General features: G+C 39.2%; 1 protein-coding gene across 1 annotated transcript; it reads right to left on the reverse strand.

The window, feature by feature from the left end:
- Positions 1 to 16,669: 16,669 nt before the first annotated feature.
- On the reverse strand, positions 16,670 to 25,192 carry LOC127014564 (cysteine-rich venom protein TEL1-like). Its single transcript, XM_050894008.1, has 8 exons — positions 25,141 to 25,192; positions 22,869 to 22,930; positions 20,976 to 21,107; positions 19,641 to 19,731; positions 18,951 to 19,096; positions 18,279 to 18,373; positions 17,470 to 17,558; positions 16,670 to 16,797 (listed from the first exon to the last, which is right to left on the reverse strand). The coding sequence occupies exons 1-8, from the start codon at positions 25,190 to 25,192 to the stop codon at positions 16,670 to 16,672; spliced, it is 795 nt and encodes a 264-aa protein (XP_050749965.1).
- Between the last annotated feature and the right edge of the window lie 1,375 nt (positions 25,193 to 26,567).

Below are 26,567 nucleotides of genomic sequence, written 5' to 3' on the forward strand. Positions count from 1 at the left end.
ATCTATACTGGTGTACCAGGCAGTGCCATGGCCTTTTCTCTGGTCCTGAGGCCGTGTCCTGGTTTCAGCTGGCACAGCAAACCAAAACCCAGCACTGTACCAGCTACTAAGAAGAGAGTTAACTCTGTCCCAGCCGAAACCAGGACAGGCCAGTTTACATATTTGTCAATCTTTAGCTTGCCAAGCAGGATGGCTGACACCAGGGACCTTTTAGGAATGGTGCCCTGTTCATGGTAACTGCTGGACTAAATCTGCATGACACTACTGTTGTAATCTTAGGGAGGATAAAAGCCCTGGCACTGTTCAGTATTCTAGTATAAAGGTGGAATTAGACCATTGTCCAAACTAAGTTTAAAACGATCTCAGCTTTTTCTCCTTGAAAATGGGTCTGTGGATTGGGAATGGAAACCAAATTATTTACCAAGAAGGACATACCGGTCTATCACAGAATCAAACTTGCAAGTGGCAAAGCTAAAATAAGCATATACGTATTTTTTTCTTTGTAGCAGCTGTATTTCATTTGAACAGCTCAAAGAGAGGAAGCAGAGCTTTGTTAAAAAGCTATTGCTCATCCTTGCTGTACCACAGGATAAGACAGACAGCAATGTTTGATTGTAAGGACCTGTGAGCTCCTTCATTTGCACAGGAAGTGATTAAAAAAGAACAAGATCATGAGTAAGGTTCATTGTTTTTTACCCATAGCTCAGCCATTAATATCTTGTGTTATTCATTACATAATGTTTTCCCTAGTAAATATCGCACATGACATACGTGCAATCCTTATACTAAGTCCTTTCAGGGGTGCAGAAAAGGCTCCTTGTTGAAATCTTATTGGGGAAAGTGCCTTTTAATAAATGTTTAAATTTTAAAATGGGTCAGGTCAAGTTCATTCAATCAGGACTTTCTCTGAGATTATTCCTTTATATCTTAAATTGCATGCAGGTACATAAACACACAGACACAGACACACAATCTATATTGAAAGAGTATTCATGCATGTCTTAGTCGGTCACGTTATGCTACCTTTGTAGTTAATGTGAAATTATGTGCACCTCAAGAAAATGATTAGTCTTAACTCTCTTAAACAGTTGTCTTAGGAAAAGATGCATAAAGTTTTAGAGATTCTCTCTTCCCTTCATTGATTATAATGCAAGCCTTTGGGGAGTAGTTCAGATTTATGCATCCAGACTCTAGAAACTTGACTCAGGACCAGGCTTTTCACCCAAGATTTTCAAGGACTTGCCAAATGTGCTCATTTGCTCTGCTATAATTCACTTGGCCTGTGCAGTGCATGAGACGGGGATCTGTTACCTGAGAGTACAAACAAAAGCTGTGCTCAAGCATGTATGTGCCAGAAAGCTGATGTACCAGTGTAACTGGCATACACAGTTCTTAAGAATTACATTTAGTAAATCTCACATTGCCTTCTTAGCAGACTGCCTAATGCCTAGCTTTCCCTCCTCCTGTCCCCCCTTTTTCTTTTCTCTTTTTTTTTGGCCAGAAAAAGCAACTTAGCTGTTTTCCCAGTGAGGTGAACTAGTGTCCAGCAGCCACAGATAAATGGCCCCTATACATGTACAGGTGATTTACATGCGAATAAGGACTCTGAAGATATTATATTCCAATATTTATGTACTCCAATATTTATGTACTCCAATATTTGTTCTTCTAAATAAATGAAACATTTCTCTCTCGCCATTAAGGAGGCTTAATCTGTCAACATTTAACTTCAGATATTACCAGCTTCAAGCAAAAAGGACTGACAACACTAGCTGCCAGGAGGAAGAAGATGCTTTATCCAGAGGGTGGAGTTGGGCTACTTTGCTCGCTGGACTTTTTGGGAAGACCCAGTTTGGCCTGCCTCACTGCCTCACTTTTTGCCCGTTGAGATGGGCTTTGGCTTGTATCATGTTTGGGTCTGGGGACTCCTTCAGGAAATGGCAGGTCTTTTAGATATTCTCCTCAAGCCTTTCCAAGGGGAGAAGGGTAAATAGCCATACCCTGAGTCTGAAGCAGTGGTGGCAAGAAGAACAGTTTCAGCTTTCTTCTGCAAAAGCTTGGATCGCTCTTTGTGACTGTGACAAAATGCTGCTCTACCCTGAGCACTGAAAATGACACTTTTAGACTCCTTGTACCTCATCCAATCCTGATGAGAATTTCACAGGACAGGGAAAAGAGATGTTCACAGCGTGCAGACTGCCCTGTCTGCCACATCTGCTGTGCACTGGGCGCGTTTCTCAAAGAAAGGAGTGAAATGAAATCACAGGAAGCATTAGGCACTGACAGTGATCTGTAAACACTGTCCTCTGTATACACAGCTCAAAACAGAAACAGCTTCATTTCTCTAAGGGAAAAGAGATTATTCCCACTCTTTCAGGTAACTTGTGTATGAATGAAGTTCCCTATTAAATAGAAGAACTTCTGCAGATGGCTATAGGCCCTTGATCATACCGTCTGTGGAGAGTACAAAATGTTTATCCTGTTAAATCATGAAAACAAGGTCTTGATCCTGCAGCCCTACACCACAGTGGAAACCTTGTGCGTAGGAGAAAGTCAGTAGGTCCTGCATTTTGGCCTGATATATTTCCCAGCCGAAGCAACTGCCATGTCAATGGCTGTCTGTCATTCCCATCTTTTTTCGTGATTGTCTTGTTTCTGACACAAGTTTGCCAGGTGGAGGGGAACAGCCACCTGCAACATCTCCTTTCAAAGGTGAGCAGCCTTTACACGTCCATCCAACTGCTGCGTAGGGCAATCAAAAACGCACACTTCTTGAGCTGCTGGTCTTTAGGGTCTAGGAAATTCCCTTGTGTCTCCTTGTTAGCTTCAGCCCAATCATGATGGCTATAAATACAATGGAAGAAGTGAGAGTGTTCTTTGATAAATATTCTTGCACACCTGGATCTAACTAACTGTCTTTTAAATGGCCGTTGGGTTTTTCATCCTACTTTTCCATCTGATGGAAAAATATGGTGTTGGTGAGGTATCATGGCCTTTATGTAAATAAATGTGAGAAGTTATGGCAGACTTTCAAGCTTCCAGGCAAATAAAAATAAGAGATAAAGGGGTAGTTTGAGCAATATCCTTACCTAAAGAATGAGAAAGAAGCTGCATTTAATAATCTTCCTACAGAATACCCTCAAGCATCATTAGAAGTGGCATTCACCTGACCAGACATATGCTATACATTTCTGCATCTGATCTAATCAGTAAAACTTCCCTTTTAAGTCAGAAGAGAGAAGTAGAAACTTCCAAGAGCAATTGTTTTCATCTTAAAGGAAGATACCTAAAATAGGCGAAATAGGCCAGGTGAATGCAAGGACCTGGCACTCAATGCCCTTTTGGTCATGTTTGTTGGCTGGCACAGGCTCGAATCAGCTTCACGATGCCTCCTAGAAGAGAACCGATGTGGTCTGCTGAAAAGGCTGATGTTATTTAAAACTCTGATTTCAGTTCATTGAAGTCTGAGCGATGAGTATCCCTTAGCCAATGATGTGCATTTATGGAGCATGTCTTGGGTACACGCCAATCTTTAAGCTACTTCTTGGTTTGTGCTCTTATTGTGGACATAGCTACAGAGACCAGAAAGGTAGGATAAGATGCAGCTTGCCTGCACACTGTGACAGAAATATTTCTTAGATCTCCTGAACTTCAAGCTGAATAAGTTTTTTTGAGAACATTGACATTTATCCCATTTCTGTGGTGTCACAGTAGAAGAGTATTTTCATTAAACATTAACACTTTGAGTCAGCAGACACCTAACTCACCTCAAGTTGAAAGCTCAACCAAGTAAATGCAGTTTATCCATGCAGTCCTTAAATAGCCTCCTTCACCTTGAATAGGGAAGTAACAGTTAAGTGTATTTTCTGAGTCTTTGGATAGCAACAATAAGATTGTCTTGACTGGATCCATATCACCCCCACCAGCCTCTTACCTGATTTCTTACAAATGCGGGGAAAATAAGGTCACTAATGGTCCACTAAAAATTTATTACAGGGAACACTAAGATGTCCATCAGAAGAGAGAGGAAACACCATAGACAAATAGCAATCACAGCTTAATAGCTAGATGATGGTTTAGTTTACCTCGTTATTACAGGGTCTCTTGCTGAAGTAACTGTTTTATTTTTCCATTTGAAATCACCAGACTTTCTTCTCTATGGAAGACCTTGCTTGACTACTATACAATGCTTTTCCTCTCTCCAGTACACAAAGAACTGATAGAGGTTAAGACTAGAAGGAATTACTCAGTCTTTTTGTTCTCCCCTCTAAATAAAATAGGCCAGAGAATTACATCCCATTAAGCTGTGTTTGGCTAAAGCGTACCTTGTTGAAGAGGTGGGCTTAAAAACTTCACTCTTTCATGTTCTGCTTTTATTGCAAGAGTGTTGCAAAGAAGGAATAAAATGCAGAAGCAGAACTTTTGGTTGAGATGTATCCCAAAGTTGCAGGAAAGCTGTTTACAAGAGATAACGAGGTTCGTTCTCCCTTACACAAGGGCCCGTTTGTACTGCTCTTGTGATAAAAAGTGACTACCACAGGGAAGAGGGATGCTTTACATACACCTTAAAGCTCTACCTATTATCCTGAGAAAGCAATAAGAAATAGTATAAATAAGATGAATGCTTTAAGTCTCGGATGCTACTTGCAAAAGATATTATTGATAAATCATATATGTCTATTGTCCTTTCTTGTGTTAAAGTAAGTGTTTCTCTTGCCCCCCCATCAGTCCTCCGTGCTTAATTGTATCTGGGCACTTGAAGTGGCTCTTACAGAGATGCTGTTCCTGCCAGTGTGAAGTCCCTTACTTAAGTCTTGCTCTAAAGGCAAACAGGTATTAAGCTTCTGAAAAAGCACAAGGGAATGACTTCAGACATGGCAATATATCATCTCAGTTTTCTTTCCTTACTGAGGACTGTCTCTAGGTTTCAAAATCCAGTCTGGAGCTGTGAATACACCTGTATTTGTGTTCACTCTACTCTGCATCTTGCCAGAAGAGCACTAGGAAAGGGAACTTCTCAGGGATATTGAGAAGTCTTTTGTTCCTCACTGACCTTTCGTGATACAGCTTTCCTTACTGGCATCAGCAAATGCAAGTGCACGTCAATCTGAGCGATCTCCAAGTTTCTCTTGGATTGCAGACACACTACATCACTTAATTTACATTTGTTGCCTTCAATGTGTTCTTATTACATTCATGTTAATCAAAACAAAAATTTCCCAAAACATAGAACAAGATTTAAATGGAAACAGAAAGTTTTATTCTACCAAAGCAAAGGCTTTGGCAGAAGCTCAGTAGTGGGGATGCTGTTAAAAAAGAAAACTGGAAAGATGCACCTATAAATAATTATTTTTCAGTGTTGTTTACAGGTTTTCTTAGCTGTGCTAGCTATAGAGTTATTGGCAGCATGGAGTTTGGAGGGTTGTTTTCCAGTGTCAAGGAAGTTATGTATTCTTCTGAATTACCTTTTACCAGAAGATCACATTATGCACAAAGGACTCTTCAAAACAGTTTCTAGCAACCTCTTCTATGTTCATCTATCAGTTGAGATAAAATTTAAGTGGACTTTCAACTCTGGGTAAAAGTCCTGATCATCTGTGAATCTGCACAGATTCTGTAACGTGCTGATTTCCCTTATTAGTTTCAGCCTTCTTAGCAAGTAATATGGATTTTCCCTACCAATTCTTTTCTTCCCTAAAAGTTTCACTTACATAGTGGCTTTTTTTCCGCCCCCCTTGCTTCCCTTGCTTCCAAATGCCACATTGTAGAAAGTATTTTCTAGGCATATATAAGATATTTTTCTGGGCTTATGCACAGATCACATGTACCACTTTAATAATTTAAAAGATCGACTTAGGTGCCTCAGTTTGTACATGGGTGGGGATCTGTTTCCCTGTGAGGAATAATGGCAAAAAAAAAAGCTTTTGAGAAATAGTGACTGCAGAGAACTATGACATTAGGTGATGTAACTGCAATGGTAAGCGTATTCATCTCTTTGCCTTGTCTGTGACAAGTTCATTTACAATCGCTGTCTTGTGGCCCAGGACTTTTATTCCTCATATCAAGTTTCTCACCAGTTTTCTGTGTTTCTGAGTTTTAAGGTGTCTATTCCATTACCTGTAAATGTTGTGTGTGATTTCCATTTCCCTGTTTGCTGAAAACTAGATAAACCCCTTTCAGCTTTATAAATCCTCTTTTTTTTGCCCCTGATGGTCTTTCACAGTTACAATTTTGCTCAGTACAATGCTGTGCTATTCCTGCAAAGGTCCTGTGTGCTTCATTTGCTGTAAGGAAAGGCCACACCACCAGTGATGAGTACAGGAAAATTGGCAAGCTTTCTGTTTCAGCAAGAAGGCCTGTTCCCATCTCTTCCACTTCATCGTGCCCTCCTGTTGAGAAGGTTAAGTACTTCTCTCTCCGCTAAATCTTGCAGAGTACACAAATGATACAGAAATCTTAAGTGGGCTACATAACGCTAAGTTTGCCGCAATAATTGCAATGCATGCATGAAGAGTCAAAGAGGGTGGTTAGGGAATATTACTCAATGAAAAGATGTGTTAGGTTCAATTTCCCTAGCTAATACAGCTCCCAGTGCTACTTTTGTACAACAATCCATCCATAGCAGCCAGATCGGAGAGGGTGTCTGTAGACTGAGACTGTAGGAAACACGCTCCAGGGAGCTGATCCCAGAAGACCTCCTGCTATGTGTGGCACTTTCATCATTTATATAAACATCAACCTCTCAGAGGCCGAGCTGTAATGTTCTTAGTGGCACAGCAGCAAGGTGCCATTTAGTGGCAATGCATGAAATAATTGGTCTGACCTACATGAGGATTTGTTAAGACAGAGAGATAGTAAATATCTGATTTCGATGACTCAATGATTGCTCTAAACTCTGAGCCACACCACAAGTTAAAACCCAACATAAACTGTGCGTTTTGTACACGTGTTAACACTGATCCACAAGTTCTAATCAGTACAACCTTGGCATAAGTCACAAATGTAGGGAGAACAATCAGTACATAAAAAAATTCCTACAAGAAACTCCCATATTTTTTGTTTTTCCTATATGTACAACAAACATCTCCTTCAGTTGTCTGAATATTAGGCAAGTAGGGACTTCTTTGTTTGTAGCTTGAATGCTGACCAAATGGAAGACATGATTTGTGACCATCATAATTAATCTACAGGACTGTTTTTCAGTTACCAGGAAGTAGGTACTAAATCACTGAATACCCAGAAGCAGTCCTGTGCTATTGAACTGACAAGATGGATTTATTATTTCCTTGCAATGGGCCAAGTACAAATTCAATGAACAACTGCAACCCAACTTACTATCTGAAATACAACACCCCTTCCGGGACAAGCCGACACTGGGGGTACTACAATGAATTGAGAGCAAATAAATACGGGCATATAAGGAAAAATAATTTCAATGGAAAAGTCCAGTCTCTGAAGTGTTCATGCCAACCTGTGAAAGATACAAGTTTTCATGCCATAGCTTATTAGATGCTACATTCTTCTTAGACACTTTTCAGGTACATCTAAAACATATGCTTACCAGCATTAAATAACTCTTATAGGGCTAGATAAAAATCTTTTGTACTGGTTTGTTCAACTGATCTGTCTAGCTAGATCTGCAATGACTGTTAGGGTAAGGCTACTGTAATAATCTAAGCTCCAAAGATTTAAGCTTGGTTTATGACATATTATGGTCAATATTATGCCAAAATGGTCTGGATTGTTGTTGTGTTTCAAAAGCACCCATCCTTATGTTTATTGATTACATAAAGGATGGTCCAAGGCCCATCCAGGAGGCAGGGCAAAAAACAAGACTAGAGGAGGGTACACTGAAATGAGACAGGCTGAGCCAAAATGGGGCTCCTGGGGCCAGGGGCAGGTGGTGGGAGAGGCTTCAAGGGAGGCTGGTCAGGGCCATTAAAGCCTATGAGTGCCCTCAGTGCCCTAAAACTTCCTCGATGCCCGTTATTAAATACTTGCCTTGGATGTTCATTCATATTTCTGGTGATTTTTGCCTGTCCAGTAAACTTTCTACATTTTTGAATGGCCTCTCCCTTATCTCATGGTTTGTCTCCCTGCCTTCACATTCTACGGCTTGCTTTAATTTCACTTTTACCTCCTGGTTCTTTATACAATTCTTTTTTTTTTCCCTTGTCTCCTCTCTTCTTTCCCATTTATAAGCTGATTTCCTCATGAACACTCAGCTGCTACAATCTGTGGAAGAAGCATGATGGCTGCTTCCAACACGTTATTTATCGTGACTGACGTTTTTTGCCTTTTCAGTCACCCAGCATTTGTCTGTTTAGGAACACAGGGAATTTTTAGGTCATTGAGGACTTTTCCTGGAATTGTAGGTAGGTTATCACATAATCCCTTCCATAAATGTTTTGCCCTCTATTTGTAAAGTTTTTATGTCCTTCTTCATTCAGTTGGAAGGCTGCTGCTGACCTTCCCAGTTTTAATGTTTAGAAACTGATTTCTTCACTAAATTTATTAATATAGTGTATATATCTTGTTCTTGTGATAAAAATATCTGGTAGCTCAAGCAGCTCTTACTTTTTTTTAACCCTTCTGATGTTTGTAGAGAGCAATCATATTCCCTTTCAGCTTTTGCTTTTTCTAATCAAGTGGGCTCTTTGGTTTTCTCTGATATTGCAGACTGTCTGTTTTCCTGAATATGTTAATATCTCTTCTTTTGGGGCTTAATTTCAACGCACTTAATGACAAATAACTAGAGCTGTAAACAGAATTTCAAATAAATTCTCACCAATATCATGTAAGATAGCATTAGCTCTTCTGTTTTCTGGAAATGCATGCTACATCCTAAGGTGACGTTTGATTACAACTTCACTTCTATAGTTAACAGTCATCCTGCAATTAATATATCCAGGTTTTCCCTTGTAGACCTGGTTCATGTTGACTGCCTCCCACATTATCACAGAAAACTGAGTAAATGTTAAGCATCTGGTCTAAACTAATCATCGTGACTCCCTTTATGGCCTGAGGCTTTTCCAGGCCTATGCTTCATCCTACTAGTTTTGGACTATTTTCTCTTCCTCCCCATTGACCACAAAAAAGCTCCAGATTGAGCTGCTTGGAACTGGACAAATAACTTATCATCATCTAAAGAAGGTACATTACCCACCTGCAGCATATCTGCGTTCTACCCAATGACCCAGAAAGAACAATTGAAAGTTTTCTTTTTATTTGGAACAAGAGAAGACTAAGAAGACAAATAATAGCACACTTCAGATGTCTCTAAGGTTTCTGTGATAATACATTTATTGTATTACTTAAAGGGAGAAAGAGGAGTTCCTAGCTTTTAATTCCATGTGGCATCTGCAGAAATGAACGTCTACATTGTAGATATCTACATTTATCTCAGTGAGCTGGTGCTCACTTTATTAGAGATAAGGGAAATATAGCTACCTAAGGAGTGTAATTAAGCATATACTAATACAGATACCCAAAGCAGGTAAAAATGACTCATTTCTCTCTCACTCTTTCATTCCCTCTCTGCCTCTCTCTCAAACAAAAAGGACTAACTCCACAGGCATTTAAAGGTAGGTGAGATGAATCCCGTCTGAAATTCACACAGACTTTAACTAGTTTAGCTGCATAGCAGATTATTAATTTGAGAAAACATAATTTCTGTTTCAGGGATGAGGAATTGAAGCAAAGAATCCTCTGCAGTCTGAGGATCAGGCCCTGACTTATTCCAGGATCCTTTCCAGGGGAGACTCAAGAAGTTTGGCAGCAGGACTCCTGTCTGCTGTGGTCCAGCACCAGTGCCTGAACTGCAAACTTTGTCCTCAACTGGCTGAGATGAGGGTAATATGAAGAGATGTCAAAGCATCAGTCTGTCTTTTGAGAAGTTTCCTTTGGAACTGCAGGACACCTGGTCAGGTTACTCTTATGTTTTCCATGTCAAGTACCATTCTTAAAATAGTAAGGAGACTTATCAGAAAATTCACTGTGAATAGCAGCGAGAAGTTTGGATCTATGTTTTGGGAAATGAAACATGCCCCATCTTTTGTGTCACTGAAAGGTGACCCACTCATTGCATTGTCTCCAATGGGCTTTGGAAAAAGCTTTTTAGGCGCGACTACTCCTAGCACATTCTGAAGATAACCACATGATCCTGTGCCTGTTATTTATAGCTAAAGGCAAATACGTAATAAAAATAAATAGGTATCTTCAACAAGGGCAGCTTTAATTTCTCCTAGGAACAGGGTTAGCTGAGACAACAGCATAGTAGATAGCACCATTTCTGCAGGCAAACAATCCACTCAGTATAGGTGCCTGAGGAAGGAGAGAGGGTAAAGAGTTGAGCTTCCTCCTCTGGGTACGTAAAGTGGTAAATAAAATTCTTTAACCTGCAACAATAGTTCTCCAGACAGTCACAAAACCACAGAATTCCAGGAAAGCCTGCCAGATAACCACCAAGTCACAACAATAGTGCCTGCTTTGGAAAAAATAGCAGGGAGGAGACTCACAACCTGATTTTGATCTGGAAAGGCTTGCGAATAAAATGTGTCCAGATTTACCAAACTTTCAGACATGAGGTGTTTGCCTCATTTCCTGCCATTGTCTCAGATACCCAGATTTTGCCTTGAACCAAGAGAAAGAATGCTGTCCTTACACTTCCAGAAGAGTTAGAGTGTGCGCAAACTAGGTGCTCCCAGATCTTCATCTGGATCTTGCCAGATATTAACTGACTCGTTCTGACATATGTTGTTGTCACAACCAATTAGTAGGCTCTTCTACTTACGTAGAAATATTTACGGCTAGGATCTTGTATCATTAGACTTTCATTGCCTTATGGATCAAGATGGTGAAAACAGAACTTGACTTTGAGTTAGTCTACCTGTAGATGAGAAGTCTGTGTTCATATACCAATGGAGCATCCTGCCAACTCTTTCCTAGCTGGATACACAGCTTTTAGTAGTAAAAGAGCTTCTTTGATAACTTCTATTAAAAAAGAATCTCTGATGAAGGACATGTTTTGCTGCTATAAGCTTCTGTGCAGTGGAACTTCTGCCAGCACAGAAATGTTGGAAGGTGAGAATTCTTCACACCTCCGAGTTGACAAAAATATTCCCATAAATAATTCTAACATTCGGACTGTGCTTGAACAGTATCATATTTTGTGCTCCTCATCAGGCTGAGGAAATATGTATGCAGTCAAGCATAGGAGTGAGAAAAATTTCAAGGGGGCTTGCCTGTAAGCCACAAATTGGGGATGAATGCTGCAAAGGACACCTAGAACTTGTGGTTAAACTGAATGATTAAACTGTTCCATGTGATAGATTTCCAGGCTATTAAATATTCATGCAAAAGCTCAGTTCTCTTTCAGATTTATTCCTTTTGATCAAACACAGTTTTGCATTACTAATGCATTACCCCCTGTACAATAAAAAAGGAAAAAAACACAATTTTGTCACTTGCAGTAACCAATATGTTGAGAAACGTCTCCTGACATAAGAAATAGCGACACCTGCACCTCCAAAAACCAAAGCACTAACTTAGGAGTCTACTTCAAAAAAATAGGAGACATTTTGATGTTTTCTGATACATTGTTGGGTGAGGGAGGAAAGTCTCGTCCACCATATGGCCAGAGTTGCACAGCCACATCTGCACAAGAGGTAAATCCATTCATGCTTTAAAATTACTGGTTTTGTGTAGTTTCTGTGCTGCAGAAGCAGTAGTGCTTAGAAACTCTCCCTTACTCCTCAGTTTTTCAATCCTGTGAAAAAATCACAAGGGCTACATTTCAACTTTTGTCAAAATAAACAGCTTTTGACCCTTCAGGAATCACTTTGTGGGAAAGTTGAGTTATCATATGTGCCTACACAAAGAATGCTGTATATCACTGAATAAAAATAACATGGTTTAACATATACTTCCTTTGTTATCTTCGGTATAGGTTTCTGGAATATGCCTACATTGGGAAAGAAGGTAGGTGAATGGTTATGCATGCCCAAAAATAAAAATTGGTGTTTTAAAGTCAATGAATAAAATAAAAAATCTTGTGTTTTATTAAAAATTTGTCAACAAAACAAATAATAGCCTTAATTTAATTTTAGTTTGGCAGCTTGGGTTTTCGTCCTTTACTTCCATCACTTTATGCAGAAGTGGGAGAAGAGAAGAAAGCAGAGGAGTGTTAATGATGCAAAACAGAAAGAAAAATGTCATTTGATTTGAAATGATCATTTCCGTTACTGTGGAAAAAACCAAAAATCTGACAATAAGCATTTGAAGGAGTCATTTTCAGTTGCACACATGTTGAGCATTGGGTTGCCCATCAGCAACAGAATGAATAGGTAACATGGGCCATTTCCTTAATGTATGCGAGAGTATTTCCACACCAATCTGTTACCTCAACTTCTTCTAAAAATTGCCTTTCTTCAAGACTTGTTATTGATGCAGGTGTCAGAATATCTTTGTTAGTCCGAGGGAACAGCCCCATGGCTGCACTGCACAGACCCAAGACCAGACGACTAAGCTCAATGACCAGCCCATGAACCTTCACACATCACTGGTGGGTCAGCGCGGAAGGGAGTGTCATTTCCTCACTTGTATCTCCTGGTGCCCCGTGTCCCCTTGACTTGTGGTTAAACTGAGATATAATTATACTGGAGGTGTGGCTACCAAATGCGATATTATAATTAACAGGTCTTAGTGCTTCATAGGCTCTTTCTCAGCGTTCACTAATTAATCTTCCTTGCCCTGACTATGTCAGTTTATCTCTGCGTTGCAGTTGGTGAAACTGAAGCACGGAGGTTAAATGTCTTGCTTGCAGACTGGAGCAGAGACAGTAGCTGTCAAGTAGCTTCTTAATGAGAAAGTCCGTCTCCTGTTTTTCACAGTTTATTGCTGTGGCCCTTACACTTAGAGGAATCCAATTTTTGGCAGCCTGGCCTAGAAGAGCCGGGAGCAGCCCAGGGGTGGGGAACATCCTCGTCCAGTCCTTGCTCTGATGGCCCTTTGCTGCTTGGTCTTGCTCAAGCATCTTGCTACAGTTTTGTTTCTTGGGCATTAATTGGATATTCTAACACCACGCGTTTCTAATGGCATGTCAAGGTTTCCAACCCTTGCTTTCCATTTAGTATATAGTCTTAGCTTTAGCTGCTTAACCTGTTGTTATTGTAGGTGTGATACGTTAAGGACATGAGTGAGGCAAGATTTACGGAAGAGTTGTTCTTTCTATCATACCGATAAATGGAGAAAACCAGGGAAGATTTAGGCCCATGCTCTCAGCAGGACTTTGTGGTACTGAAAGACTTTCCATTTGGCTTAGCCCAGAGGCTGATTCTCAGACAGCCAAATTAGATAACGTGACTACTACAGTTGGCGCATTTTAAATATCAAAAAAGTTCTTTCTTCACAAGCTGTAAGACACTTAAATTTACTTCATAATATTTGTTCAAAACTCTGTTTAAAGTCCTTGTCATGTAAGTTAACTGCTGAAGAGCTCTTACATCATTCTCCACAGATAAGACTTAGACTTATCTGTAGCATAAGCTACTTAGACTTGTAGCATAGTAGTTGCTTTTATCATCTCTCAGCATATGTGCTTCTTGTGAGTATATCTGCAACCAGAACAGAAATTGTAAAAAATTCTCGGTGTTACTAGCTTCTCGCCTGAACTACACCTAGAAAGTAGCACAATTCTGTAGATGTAACTTCAGCACATGCCAAAGAGCATATGCTAGTACCACAAAGGAAACAACTCTCAGGGCATCAGTATGAAAAATAAGTTTGTGAAAATACAGTCAGAGAATGGAGAAAAATGTTATTTGACATGCTGGATCTCAGTGAATGTCACATTACTTTTACCTCACCTGTATATGAGAAAATCATATTCAGAAGCATCTCAGCCTTTCCAGGGACATCAACAACTAAGTGGCGTGACCCAAGCTCTCCTTGAAGTCTGTATTGAGAAACAGGATCATCCAGGTGGCATTTCATCTCACCTGCTATTTCTTCTGTTCCACATCAATAGGGAAGCAGAATCTTTTGAAATCCCCTATGAAAGTAAGAAGGTTAATGCCTGGATACCCTGCGTAGCCCAGCAGGATGCATGAGGCTTCAGGGTGGCACTTCATGATGCAGAGCTCTTCCAGCTCCTGCTGCTGCCATGCTCAAACACCATAGCTGGATGTCCAGAGCCCAAAAGCTGGCTCTTTGGGGAGGGAGCTCTCTCAGAAGTCTCTGATAATAAAATCGTTCCTCTTTAAATATTCATTGGTCCAGAGAGAGAGGGAAGAAAGAGAAAGTGTGTGCGTGGAAGGAGTTTTAACACCCATCTCCTTGGTTGTAAGGAGAAATTAAATCTTGGAAAATATCCCAGAAAACACCTGAGAGTTTTGCCAAAATTACGTATCCTCCTGTAAGAGAACTGGGGTTTTATAGAATAGTATTTTCCTAGGAAAACGTAAGTTTCTCAGGAAATTTTGATCCAGCTTTGGTTTGAATTACACTTTCTACAAATATCGCTGTGGTCGTAGGAGCCTTGAATAGTGGCACACAGTCATGATGTTGAAACTGATCTTCAGGCAGGTAGAAAATCAAGGCTACCAGAATTAGTCATTGATGCCCTGGAAACCATAAATTGCCTTATTTGATGGTATAAATTGCTTTAATATGATAGTAATTTGGCCAACAGAGACAGGATGAAACAATGGAGGGGAAGAAACCGCTACCAAACTGTTTCTGTATGTAGTGATTATTTATTCATGCAGTATTAGCTAAGAAATTCTGTGCAAGGAAGTGTTAAAAGCAGGCCAGGGTAGGCCCAGAACTTTAATTTCTAGTAAAAGGAGGAGCCCTTTATACAGGTAGCAAAAATGTCTGGGTATGGTTCACCCTCTTGTGTTTTTAACCAGAATTGCAGTCCTGTGGAGAAAATGATTTTTTACTGGTCTAAAATAGGAAGGGAGGGTGCTAAGTGGGATCAGTTCTGCTCAGGGCTGGTATATGTGACTCAAGACCTATGGGAGACCAGCACCCATCTTGAGGAGCAGCTGGAGGTCCGGTGGGACACCCTAGTGCATCCTGCATGACACCAGGATATATCACTCGGGAGAAGTGTCAGGAGGCAGGTTAGCGGGAAGGAGCTTCTCTGTTCAGTGAGAAGATGCTTTTCCAGATGTTTGCTCATTTTTTAACAGCTATCAACGTTTATAAACTGTAAGCAAAGAGTTTCTATTTCCTCTGTATCTACCTTTTTATTAAAGTTAGAAATACAAAGATCAGATAAAAGCTATAACATGTAAAAAAAAAAAAAAAGCTGTAAGATGATTCTGAAATACTGTTTTATAAATTTAATAATATTGTCAGTATCTAAAGAGGCATGATTGTGATAATGCCCCTCACTAAATGGGTCAGAAAGTTTCTCCAAGTAACCAACGCCACTGACAGGTAACAAATCTAAGTCCTCAGTTCTGGGTCAGTACAGATACACAGTCCTTTGAAGTCATGCCCTGCATTGTAAAGGGCCTGGAAAGATACGAAATGAAAAACTTTACTCAAGGAAATGCATCATTAGAAGCAATACACAAACTAATATGGCACTGTCACCACGTGCAGCAGATCCAGCTAAACTTCCCCCTAGGCAGGAGCTGGTGGCCTGCCTGCAAACAGAGGTGGGAGAAGGAGCACCTAAGGCCTTCAGCTGAACTTAATCCTCTTGGAGACATCCTAAGGGTGTGCACTGCTAGGAATTGGCACTAAGATGGTTCCTGGGCAGTTCTGAAGAAAATCAGATATTTTGATGGGGATTTTTGGGAACTTGGATCTACTGCTTTTTTGGGTTTTTTTTTTGTAGCAGCATTTTTTTCTACATGCTGCAATATGAATTCCAAGCGAGTGTGGGACTTACTCATAGAGAGGATGGGAAGGGAGATATATACCTCTTTCTTTGCATGAATACTTTTAAAAAGCTTCATATTTCTTGACTGTTGATGCCCTATGAAAAAAACTATCATTTATCACCTGCATACACAGATGTATCAGAAGCTTTGTGTTTAGGCCACGGAGTAAAAGTTGGCAGATTCAATGTGTGCCTCTTATTTTGGCCATACAAAAAAATGCATCACTTTTTGCTTTGTCTTTCTTTTTCTCTCATCCCCACTCACATGAAGTATCAAAGAGCCTTGAAATATCCATAAGAAATTTTCCAAATGAAAAAATTGAATTATAAATAACTCCAAGGAAAAGCTCTCTTTGTGAACCAGCGGTAAATCATGTATTTATTTAGCAGGAATACATTCCATTGATAATCAAAGAAAAGGTAACAGAAGAAAGTTAGTGGTGTTTAACATATTTTGCAAAAAATCTAAAGTGTTTTAAAAGTGTGTTTCCCATTAAAAAGAAATGAATCAGTGGAAGATCCACTGCAAGGAAAACCACAGAGTAACACATCAGTAGCTTAAGCATGATTTCTGCGAAGTCTAAAATAACATCAGAGGTTATTTTGAGCTACTAGACTTATTTAGGACCGAAGTAATGGTGCGATTTCAGAAAACAAATGTTACCTATAGGTCAGTCTGAGCTGATGCACTGAGAGTGAATACACTTCACAGTGAGTTCTACTCTTTCCTAATAAGTAAGTCTCACAGCAGCTATAATGACATCCACCAGGACATTATATGATTTGAGCGGTGCATCTACAGGTAGCAGGGCACTTCTCCTTCACCACTGAATGGTTACAGCTAAACAAGATTTTCAGATTTCTGCAGTTTCCAAGGAGGTCTTGATACTTGCAAGGATTGGCTAAATACAAGAGATAGAAACAAAAACATGAAGTATTAATTGAAAACCAAGTCCTGATCTGATACTTCTGCATTTTCCAAAAATTCCAAGTTTTCATGTCTGTATAGTCTTTGCACTTTTGCTCTGCTGTTAAAATTGCTTGAATTTTATAGAAAAGGGAATGCAGGCAGAAAGGTGGTATCTTACAGTTCCCATCTATTCGTATGCTTTGACTTGCTCCACACGGAAGTCTGCAGAACCCAGGGGCCTGTGCAGATCTTCACGTACATACAGAGGTGTGAAGCCTGACAATCTTTTCTTGCCCTTAGATATAGATGTACATCAAGACATTTTGTCTTGAGCTTTCCAGAAGAGGGCAGCAGAAGATTGACGGTGTGATAATGCACCTATTGCTCAACAGCAACACAATTTACCCATTATCACAGGATAGTTGAGGTTGGAAGGAACCTCTGGAGGTCATCTGGTCCAACCCCCCTGCTCAAGATTGTGCCTGTTCTGGTGGGATATGTAACCACTGTTATTTCTGGGGGGGGGGAAGAAAGGGGCAGTTCTAGGATGTTTCATCCAGATTAGCAACAAATAACTATGCAGAAATAAAATGCTACAAAGGAACAACATTATTATCTGAGATAATGCAATGTTTGTTGTAAGGAGGAGAATACATTCACTTACTGCAAAGCCCTCTGTCACAGTGGCCAGGACAGTCTGCACATTTTGGTCCGCTTTTGTAAGGTGTAGCTATTTGCATTATATTATTTCCTCTGAAATTGGAAAGAAGTACAACACAAAACAAGATCAAAGTGCAGCTCTCAGCCATTAATAGGAGTTTATGTTATTTATCACAATGAAAGACATCCAGAAGTTTTTGGATAAAATTATTTTCATAAACAGTCATGTTTTAGTTTCAGATATTCATAGAATACAAGAAATCTGACTTTAAATAAGAATGAAAATAAGGTTTAGAGAAAGAAAATTAATCCATTATTTGCATTTGTATAGCATTATCAGTTAAAAAAAAAAATTGTATGTGCTTCCTAGTTCTGCTTTTCTAATGGCTTTCAAGTAATTGTGGCTTATAAGGAAATAACCTCAGCAGATATCTTTGACATGCAGCTGTTTCAGATGTGCTCTTTACCTCTGTGAATATTCATTTGCTGTTGGCTTTCACTTTGCATCTGATTTTCTTGTTTGTGGTCAAAGTTATAGGATGATTTGTGCATGATGCCTGATTCTGACAGAGGTAGACCTTTCTTTGTTCATATGCTAAAATTTCTGTAATATCTGTTTCAATGTGAAATAAAATAAATATTCCTATTTAACCTGATGTTAAACCCACTATTCACATCGGTATTTTCAAAATTATAAATGGTTTGAAATAACCTGTAATCATTTTATCCTACACATGACCAAAGGACCGCAGGAATTTTTGAAAACATATCCATAATTATCACATCTTAAATGAGTAAAAAGGCAGTACGTACGAAGGACAGTATTGGCAAACATAAAAGTAATTGAACTGGTTCTTAGGACAGTAGGCAACTGCACATCCTATCTGGTAACTGTTGTACCAGATTAGCTATAGAATAAAAAATAAACACATTATTTGAGAGTCATGTTTTATTGAATTCTCATCAAAGAGCTCACAAAATAACGGAACCAGAAGACAATTTTTTGTTTCATTTTGTCTATTTAGCTTTTAAGTTTACAATTTAGCTGTCAGAAAGAATAAATAGAAAAATGAGTTAACCATGTCTTCCACTTTCCAAATGTTTTTGAACACAGTTTCTGGCAGGACACTAAAGTTTAAATTCAAATATTTTCATCATAGATATTTTGCTTTGATATTTCTTAGTCAGGTATTTCAATACCTATATAGAAAATATTTATTTCTAAATTAAAGGTATTGATTTTTTTTTTTCCTACAGAATATATTTCTCTTCCGGACAGCTCTTCCAAAATACTGGTTCCATTGCCTCAGAATTAGATGAAAAAGAGTTTTAATTTATCATTCATCTTTGGATCAGAGTATGAATGATAGATAATGATTTGATGACAGTGATAATTTTGTTTCTGATGATAAATATCTCCCAGCTCCCTTAAGTGTACTCCTGTAATTCTAGTGTATCATTGCAGTTTGTTTCAACCCTCCATACCTGAGTATAGTTCTCAATATTGACATTTTTCGTGGTTGCTCCAAATCCGTACTTGAACTTGGAGGACTGACTGTACCAGACTTTAATTGCTTCAGCCCATGTTCTTGGGTAAGATGATAGTAATACGTTCTCACCGCAGGTGACACCTGGAGTAGAAGTAAGTCTATTTTATTACTTAGGAGAGAAGCAAGCTGTAGGGTGGGAGGTAGGACAGAGGGGTTGTAGCTACATCCTAAAAAAAATCTCTACAATGCCAATCTATTTGCCCTGTGGTTTTAAAAAGAGGACAGCACACCTGATCCTATGAAAGCTGCAGGAAATGTTACTCTGATTTTGGTGAGCTTTCAGTCACAGATACTTATTTGACTACAAAATGTTACACAAAAATGCCTGTACTTAGTCATACCAACAGTCATCTATTGCACTGTCTTGTCTCCAGCAGGAACCAAAAGCTGACACTTCAAGAAAGGTACAAATATAGGGCAAGTACGTAGCATTCCCCTCTCTCAAGTTCCAACAATTTGTCTTTCAGTGTATTTATCTGACAAAGATAATGTTTTTGTGTTAAATAATCCTAAAAAGATGTTCTGCAACAGATTAAAAGTTATCCTTATTTCTAGTTCACATGCAGAGGGGTCATCTGCAAATTGTCATTAACCCATCAGCTTAGGCTCCGTATTTGTCATGTACCATTAATGACTCTCTGATCTCTTGGACTGATTTTCATCCCACACTTATTTGCCCATTGCTGAGCATTTTTGGCAGCTTTCTCACTCCACACCTGAAAGACACAAAGGAAGAAGTATCCAGGTCACAGACAGGTTAGTGCAGTCCATGAGAAGAAAAAAAAATGGGGAGTGACTTGGGCGTTGAGCGCTGAATGCTCCCATGGTCCTCAACAGAAAGCAGAGGAGTCATGCCAGTTTACACCACTGGGGCATGGGCACCGCATTTCTTCAGCTCTTAAAGGCCGCAGAGCAGATTATCCTGCACAGTATCACACAGTCCTGATCTCCAGATGATCCTGATTAATAGGAATTTTATAACATACTGTTGCTTTCTTTTGGCTTTGTGTCTGAGTTAACGTTGCAGGGTGCAGTGCACTAAATGGTATAAAACTGATTTTCAGCCTAGCTGAGATGTAGTGATAGACACCAGCTGGACTCTGAACCTGGGGAATGTTTGCAAGTCTTACCATGCAGACTTAACCGTAAAGCACTGACCCGCTCATCTGCCCATGGGATGGGGATAACAAAGAATATCGGGGGTGATAAGGATGGGAGCAGTGATGGGCAAAGCAAGCTCAGCTGAGGACAAATGGCTACGCAGATCTTGGCCTTTTTTGCCCTCCTGACAGCGTGTGATTCAGAAACATGTTGCTGCTGGTGCTCCTGCTCCACCTTTGCTTTACACACGCTTTCCTTCATCCAGGGCATGTGTTTCTCTTCTTCTAAGGGAGGTGCTTATCCCACAGACTAAAGAGTGTTATCCATAATCTGAGAGCCATCACTGCATTTTGTACCTTATCCCCGGGTTAAATCCTTTCCCTGAAAAGGCTTGCGGTTGCTGTCCATTGCAATGAGCAGACATAAAGCAAGAAGTTGTGATCCACTGTGCAGGCTATGTTAACGTAGGTTTGACAGCAATAAACAGATGTGGTTGGGGCAAGCCTGTGTTTGTAGCTCCTGTAGACAAATAACCCTAGGCATGGAACATTTCCAGTGTTGCTTAATTGAGTTAGTGCTAAGTGGAGAAACTAAGGCTTGTTGGTTAGGAGAGAGGTTTCAAATAGTGCTTGTGGCCAGTCCTGAGACCTTTGCAATGATTTTACAAGTGCTTGCAGCATTGAGGTGTGCAAAATTAAGCATGAATCCTGCAGAAATAAACAGGTAAAATTCTGATTTCTTCACTGCAGTCCCAGAGCACCTTTCCTGCCCTCTCTCTTCACTGACTGTGCATTGTTTAGAAGGCTTCAACCTTCTGCTAATGATGTGGAAAGCAGGCCAGTTGCAATGCATATCTTACCATCTTCAGCATGTTCCTGGCTGTGGGAATTACAGATCTCCGTATTTCATTGTGTTGCTTAAGGATCTGTTCTTGGTTTTGAAACTTAAAATGAGGAAAGAAGGAATTGTCCATTTGTTTATACTGAAAACCCTGGAAAACAATAACAATGAAAGTTCCAGTTATCAGAGGTTTAATAAGCAAGATAAATTATGAGCTTCTTGTCAAAGTAAAGCTTCTTGGAAATTCCCAACTTTCCTTTATTTATTCTTCTATTCTTATAATTCCTGATTTTTTTTTTCTTCGTTCCTTGATTTGAACTGCACTTTTCATTAGGAGACATGACCCTAAATGAAATTTGTAGATAGGAATTCTACCTTCAGATGTCTCCACATCAAACATGCAGAAAGCTTAGCTGTGGAACCAAATCAAGACTGGCTTTGACCTCTTGTGTCCACTAAAAAAGTCCCTAGCTCTTGTCACTTGTAAGCTTTGGAAGTGTGTGAAGCTGGATCAGAACTTAGGACTGTTTGCAGACCATCTTCTGAAATACCTAATGGCAAGAAAGCAACGAAAGATTTAGATTGTCTCTTACATAGTGATGTCAGGTCATGAATCCTTGCAGAGAAAAGGAGTTGCAATGCTTATGTTGGAGTTTTCAGACTAAAGCATCCCTTAGGAAAGGATTCTTTCCACTTAATGTCTAAAAATGAGACACCTCAGTCTAAGCTAGACACCTGCACTCTCTTTGTCGTTACTGGAGAGGGCAGAGGTAGCTCACCCCACAAAATCTGAACTCCTTTTTAGGACTGGAAGAACCATGCTCTACAAGTACCTCTTTCTCCTTCCTTTGTTTGCAGTGAGAGGCTGGCAGAAATCTGGACAACTAATACTTTGATGCTTAAGTCAGTGAGATGAGTTCCACTGTTGGTGTGATGGTCTGTTTTCTAGGCACTGATTTGATTTCCAGGCATCTTATTTAATTTTAGCTCTCTATACCATAGATATAAATATCTAAAAGTCATCTCATTTTGCCTTTATGGTCAATGAGAAAAGCATAAAATGAGAGAGACTGAATTCTGAAATGTCCAAGTAATATGAATGAATCCCACTGCTTTGCCTTCAGAGCTCAATTCTAGGTTTTAAAGGCTATAGTCAGTGGCTTAAAACAGCACCTAATGCCATTTGAAATGCCCAGAGAGCCCTACCTAGCCTCAGACTGTTGCTCCAGAAAGGTGTTGCTGTCTGTACAGCCACCCATGAATGGCTTAGATACTCTGGAGAGTCTCAAGCTGCACTAAGACACTTCTGTTTGGGCAACTGAACCTACTCCACGAGGTATTGTACATCTTGTTTAACTTAAGACATTTACAGTGGTAGAAATACCATCTCAGCCAGTTATTTTAGGCTGCTGCTATACTCAGGTAAAGGAAACAAGCAACTTAGGACACAATTCACCTGAGATTTATTGAAGAGAGATGATTGGCATCCCTGAAGTACTTATTTCTTTTCATTAATTAATAAGCAGATCTTGATAAGTAGCTCACATTCAAGTGCTTACGTAGTAGATATCTACGTCTTACAAGATTAATCCTCTCTAAGGAGAGGTGAAGATTAGATTTGTGATACTTAGATAAACTATTTTAGAATAGCTTCAGTTCATATTTTTTGGGAAAATGTATTTTTTAAATTATTCTTGTGAAGAGAAGAATATTTTAATAAGCAGAAGAAATATTTTAATACAAAAATCTGTGAAAAACAAGAGTTCATCTTTATTGTCTTATATTAACATGTTAACAATAATTTCAACCCTGAATTGTAAAGCTCTAGAGATCACTAGACCAGACTATGCCACATCAGATATCTATACAATGTGCTCAGATATGGCTCTTTTGAAGAGATGAATGCTCCTACCTGTCCATCAGATTGGTGTAGCAAAGCAGCGAGGAAAATGATTGCAGTTAGTAGATCCATTTCTACAGAGAAAAACAAAAACCAAAAACCAAAATCCATTAATCTCTGTTGCATAAAGTTTGTGGTGTAATGTGGTATGTAAGCAAGACACAAAACTGTTGCAAAGTCAAGCCTGCCACACAGCAGATTATTTTAGTTGATACCTAATACAGTTGAATGTGCTGAAACTGTGCAAATGAGTGTATGGTGGTGCCTGGGCACCACTGGCTCGTATAGAGAGAAAACTTCGCCTTGCATTGAAGCAGGGACCATAAGTAGCATAAAGTTGCATATTTCTTGTAACAGATGGATCAACCTCCTTTTGACTTCTTTATTCAAGATATATTGAACACAAATTGAATTTGCAGCATTTCCTTCATCTTTGCCTCCTTGTATAAAAAAAAAGCCCATTAATTTGTTCAGTAGGGTCACATCAGTGTCCTGCTGAAGCAAGCATCATCCGTATTGGGAACTGGTATTGTGGAGTGGGGCACTGAACACATCAACAGTTGTCTCCATTCCTTTCCTGCTCCCTGTTTCCTTATGAAATCAGCATCATAATGGCTCCAGTAAATGGTGATGATCACCCTCAAGTTACATCTTATACCTAGACATAAACAAAACCTTCATGAAATAATATTGGCTATTGTCCTCTGGCTGCTAAGATGCCTTTCAGAAGCAAATACCACAGTATGTACACAGACAGTCTGAAACCCACTCATATTCATGGGATATTTTTCTACATATCAGAAGAAGCAAAGGTTATATATCTTTGTATTATTGAGGATATGTGGGAAATCATGTCTTTTTAGTTGGTAAAGTGTAAAGATGTGGCAAAATCCTGAGGAAGAGTAACTTTGAACTGAACGGGTTATCTTAAAACAGACTGAAGCAAGCAAGGAAAATAGACATAATAAAAAACTTCGAACATAATAAACCTTATTGCTGGCCTCTCAGAAAAATCCACAGCGTTAGCAGTACAGGTCAGTGGTAGAGATCTAGGAAATCCTGCTTGACAGGAAAACTATTGGGATAACACCTGTTAAAACCATAAATATACAATGAAAATATAAACAATCCACCAATCCATCTCTGCTCAGTGATTAAATAAACATGTTGATGTTAGGTGGGAAGAATGAGTTAAGAGCTTTTACTTCTGGCAGGAACTGAAGGATGGATTCACATGTCAAAGAATTAACAGCAAGTTACCAGGGTCCTGGAAAAACAGCTTGCATTTCATTCTTCTTTCACTGAATAGAACAAATATTTCTTGTTCCTAGAATGATGACTTGGAAGAGATGAGATTTTTATAGCATTATTTGTATCCTGTTCATTATTTAACACCTGAAATTGCCTCTAGATTTTTGATCTGATCTCCCTTTTATTTATGTTGGTTTATGTTACTGAAGTCAGTGGATTTACTTGCTATCTAGTCCTGCGTGAGTGAGTCAGCCTACATCAGTGGTGTCAGAAATTGCTGCTTATTATAAGGAAAATAATGATAATGATAAAAAGAATAATGATGGAGGTCCAGAAAGAGTGTTAGTTTTCTTCGCAGATGCTTTGGTGTGACTTTTTCATTTATAAATAGTGCAGCAGCTCTGATACTTTCATCTTCACTGAGGAGCAAGTTCTATACATTGTGGTCTGTAACTGGGCACAAGCAGGTCCACTTATAACCCTCATTTGGGGCTAAATTTCCAACTAAAATTCAGCCCTGCACAGAGGGCCTGGGAAAGGCCTGCCAGAACACTGGAAAATACGAAGTTTTTCAAACATCTTTCTTTGTGTGTGAGACCCCTTTATGTTCACATTTTATGAGTATTCCGCACTAGTTTGCAGTAGGAGTATTCCAACACACATGTCACAGCATATGATGTCATGGTAAAGGAGGTAGCGATGCTCTTGCCAGCATTTACCTTTGAGGTTGAGAGCGACTTCCTCTGAATTTAGATGCTAATACGTATAGGCATAGCTAGAAACATTAATCATTTTTACAACACAGGAAAGACTTTCCACTAAGACTGGAGCTCAATCAACCAGAGAACATAAATGTACCATGTGACTTTTTTACACCCAGCCAAAAGATCTTAGGGCTAATATTCACAGCAAATTGTTCATGAACAAATATAAGGCATGAGTTCATATATCAGAAGGTGATAATCAAGCCACTGTTGGAACAAGATAAGTTCTTTATTTTTTAGATGCCCAGCTATGCAGAGTTTCAACCTACCTCTAGGGAGATTAAACCAAAGAAGAAAAGCAAATTCTCTTTTCACTTGCATGGTAGCAATGCAAGACTAAGTTGTCTGAGTTCAGACCAAAAGCTCTTGGGTTATTCTATGCAATGTGTTGTATTCTTTCATGAGCTCACAAGGTAATGAGCTTGAAGTATCGATTCCCAAATTGATACTGACAAAAATGGTAGCACAGCATTGCCACGCAGAGATGTGAGTTTGAATCCAATGGGCTTCATAGTTACATTATGGTGGCATTGTGCCTGGGCTAAGAAATCTTAACTCTTAGGAGGTCTATTCAGCCTATGAAAACACCAAGAGAATGTGATCTGGTGACAATAATGCTCCTGGTACTAGATAGGTTGCAGCTAGATTGATCATTTATTTCAATACTGTATTCCATTGCATAATACAAATCAACAAGACATATCCTATCACACCAAAGACTTCATGTCATTCAGATATTCAGTCTTTAGCTTGTTTTCCCATGCTTGCATAAGGAAATCACTTGCATGAGGTAGAGGCAGGGATCTCACTCATATTAATGAAGAATAAATTCTTAAACTGAAGGCATATCTTTGGCCACCGAGGAGTTATCTCATCCTTACATGCAGAAACAAGATCTTTCTGGGACTACCCCAGAAAAGTGCTACAACTGGAAACATAAAACATTTCTAGCTCCAGAATTAGACTTGATTAAAATACTACTGCACATCTTCGATTGCCAGACTGTACAATCAAATCTGTTCCTTGGAGTAAATGTATTTGGCATTAGTTTCAAAGTCAAAAGACGACAGTTCCCAGATACAATTATCCTTCCATGTCAATAGCATTCACTCCACTAAATCTCTTCTATGCTTCTGAAAAGACAAATGCTAGCAATGCACTTTTGGTAGCTCTGCTTGAAAACTGGAATTTCATGCAAATTTGGTGGAATGTAAAAAAATAAAATCTATAGCTAAAAAGCTAGAAACAAAGTTTTATTTGAAAAATACAGTCCAGGCTTTTTGTGTTTAGTCCTGGTGCTTCACTCCTCAACAGAGCCTTTTTCCTGCCAGCTGATAAATCTTTCAGGGCATAGCAAGTTTGAAAGTTTGTAAGAGTGGGAATATTTGTCTTTTCAGTTACTTTGATATAAGTTTTTTCTACCGTCTCTGAGTTTACATCTTTAACTTTCATTTTGTAAAAAAATTTTCACTCTGCATTAAGAAAATGCAATCAGCTTACTGCATACTGTAGGATATGATAGACGTTTTAATCGCATATATACCTGAAAGCTTGGACAGATAGTTAACATTTCTAGACGGCAAAATTCTGAGTTCAGCTGTACTGGTATATCCCAATACCCAAGTGAAATAAATTCAACATAAAAATAATTCAAATGAAATTAGAAAAACATTTCCCATGATTGACCACCCTCTGA

Source organism: Gymnogyps californianus, chromosome 3 (assembly GCF_018139145.2).
Source record: "Gymnogyps californianus isolate 813 chromosome 3, ASM1813914v2, whole genome shotgun sequence".
Taxonomy (NCBI): Eukaryota; Metazoa; Chordata; class Aves; order Accipitriformes; family Cathartidae; genus Gymnogyps; species Gymnogyps californianus.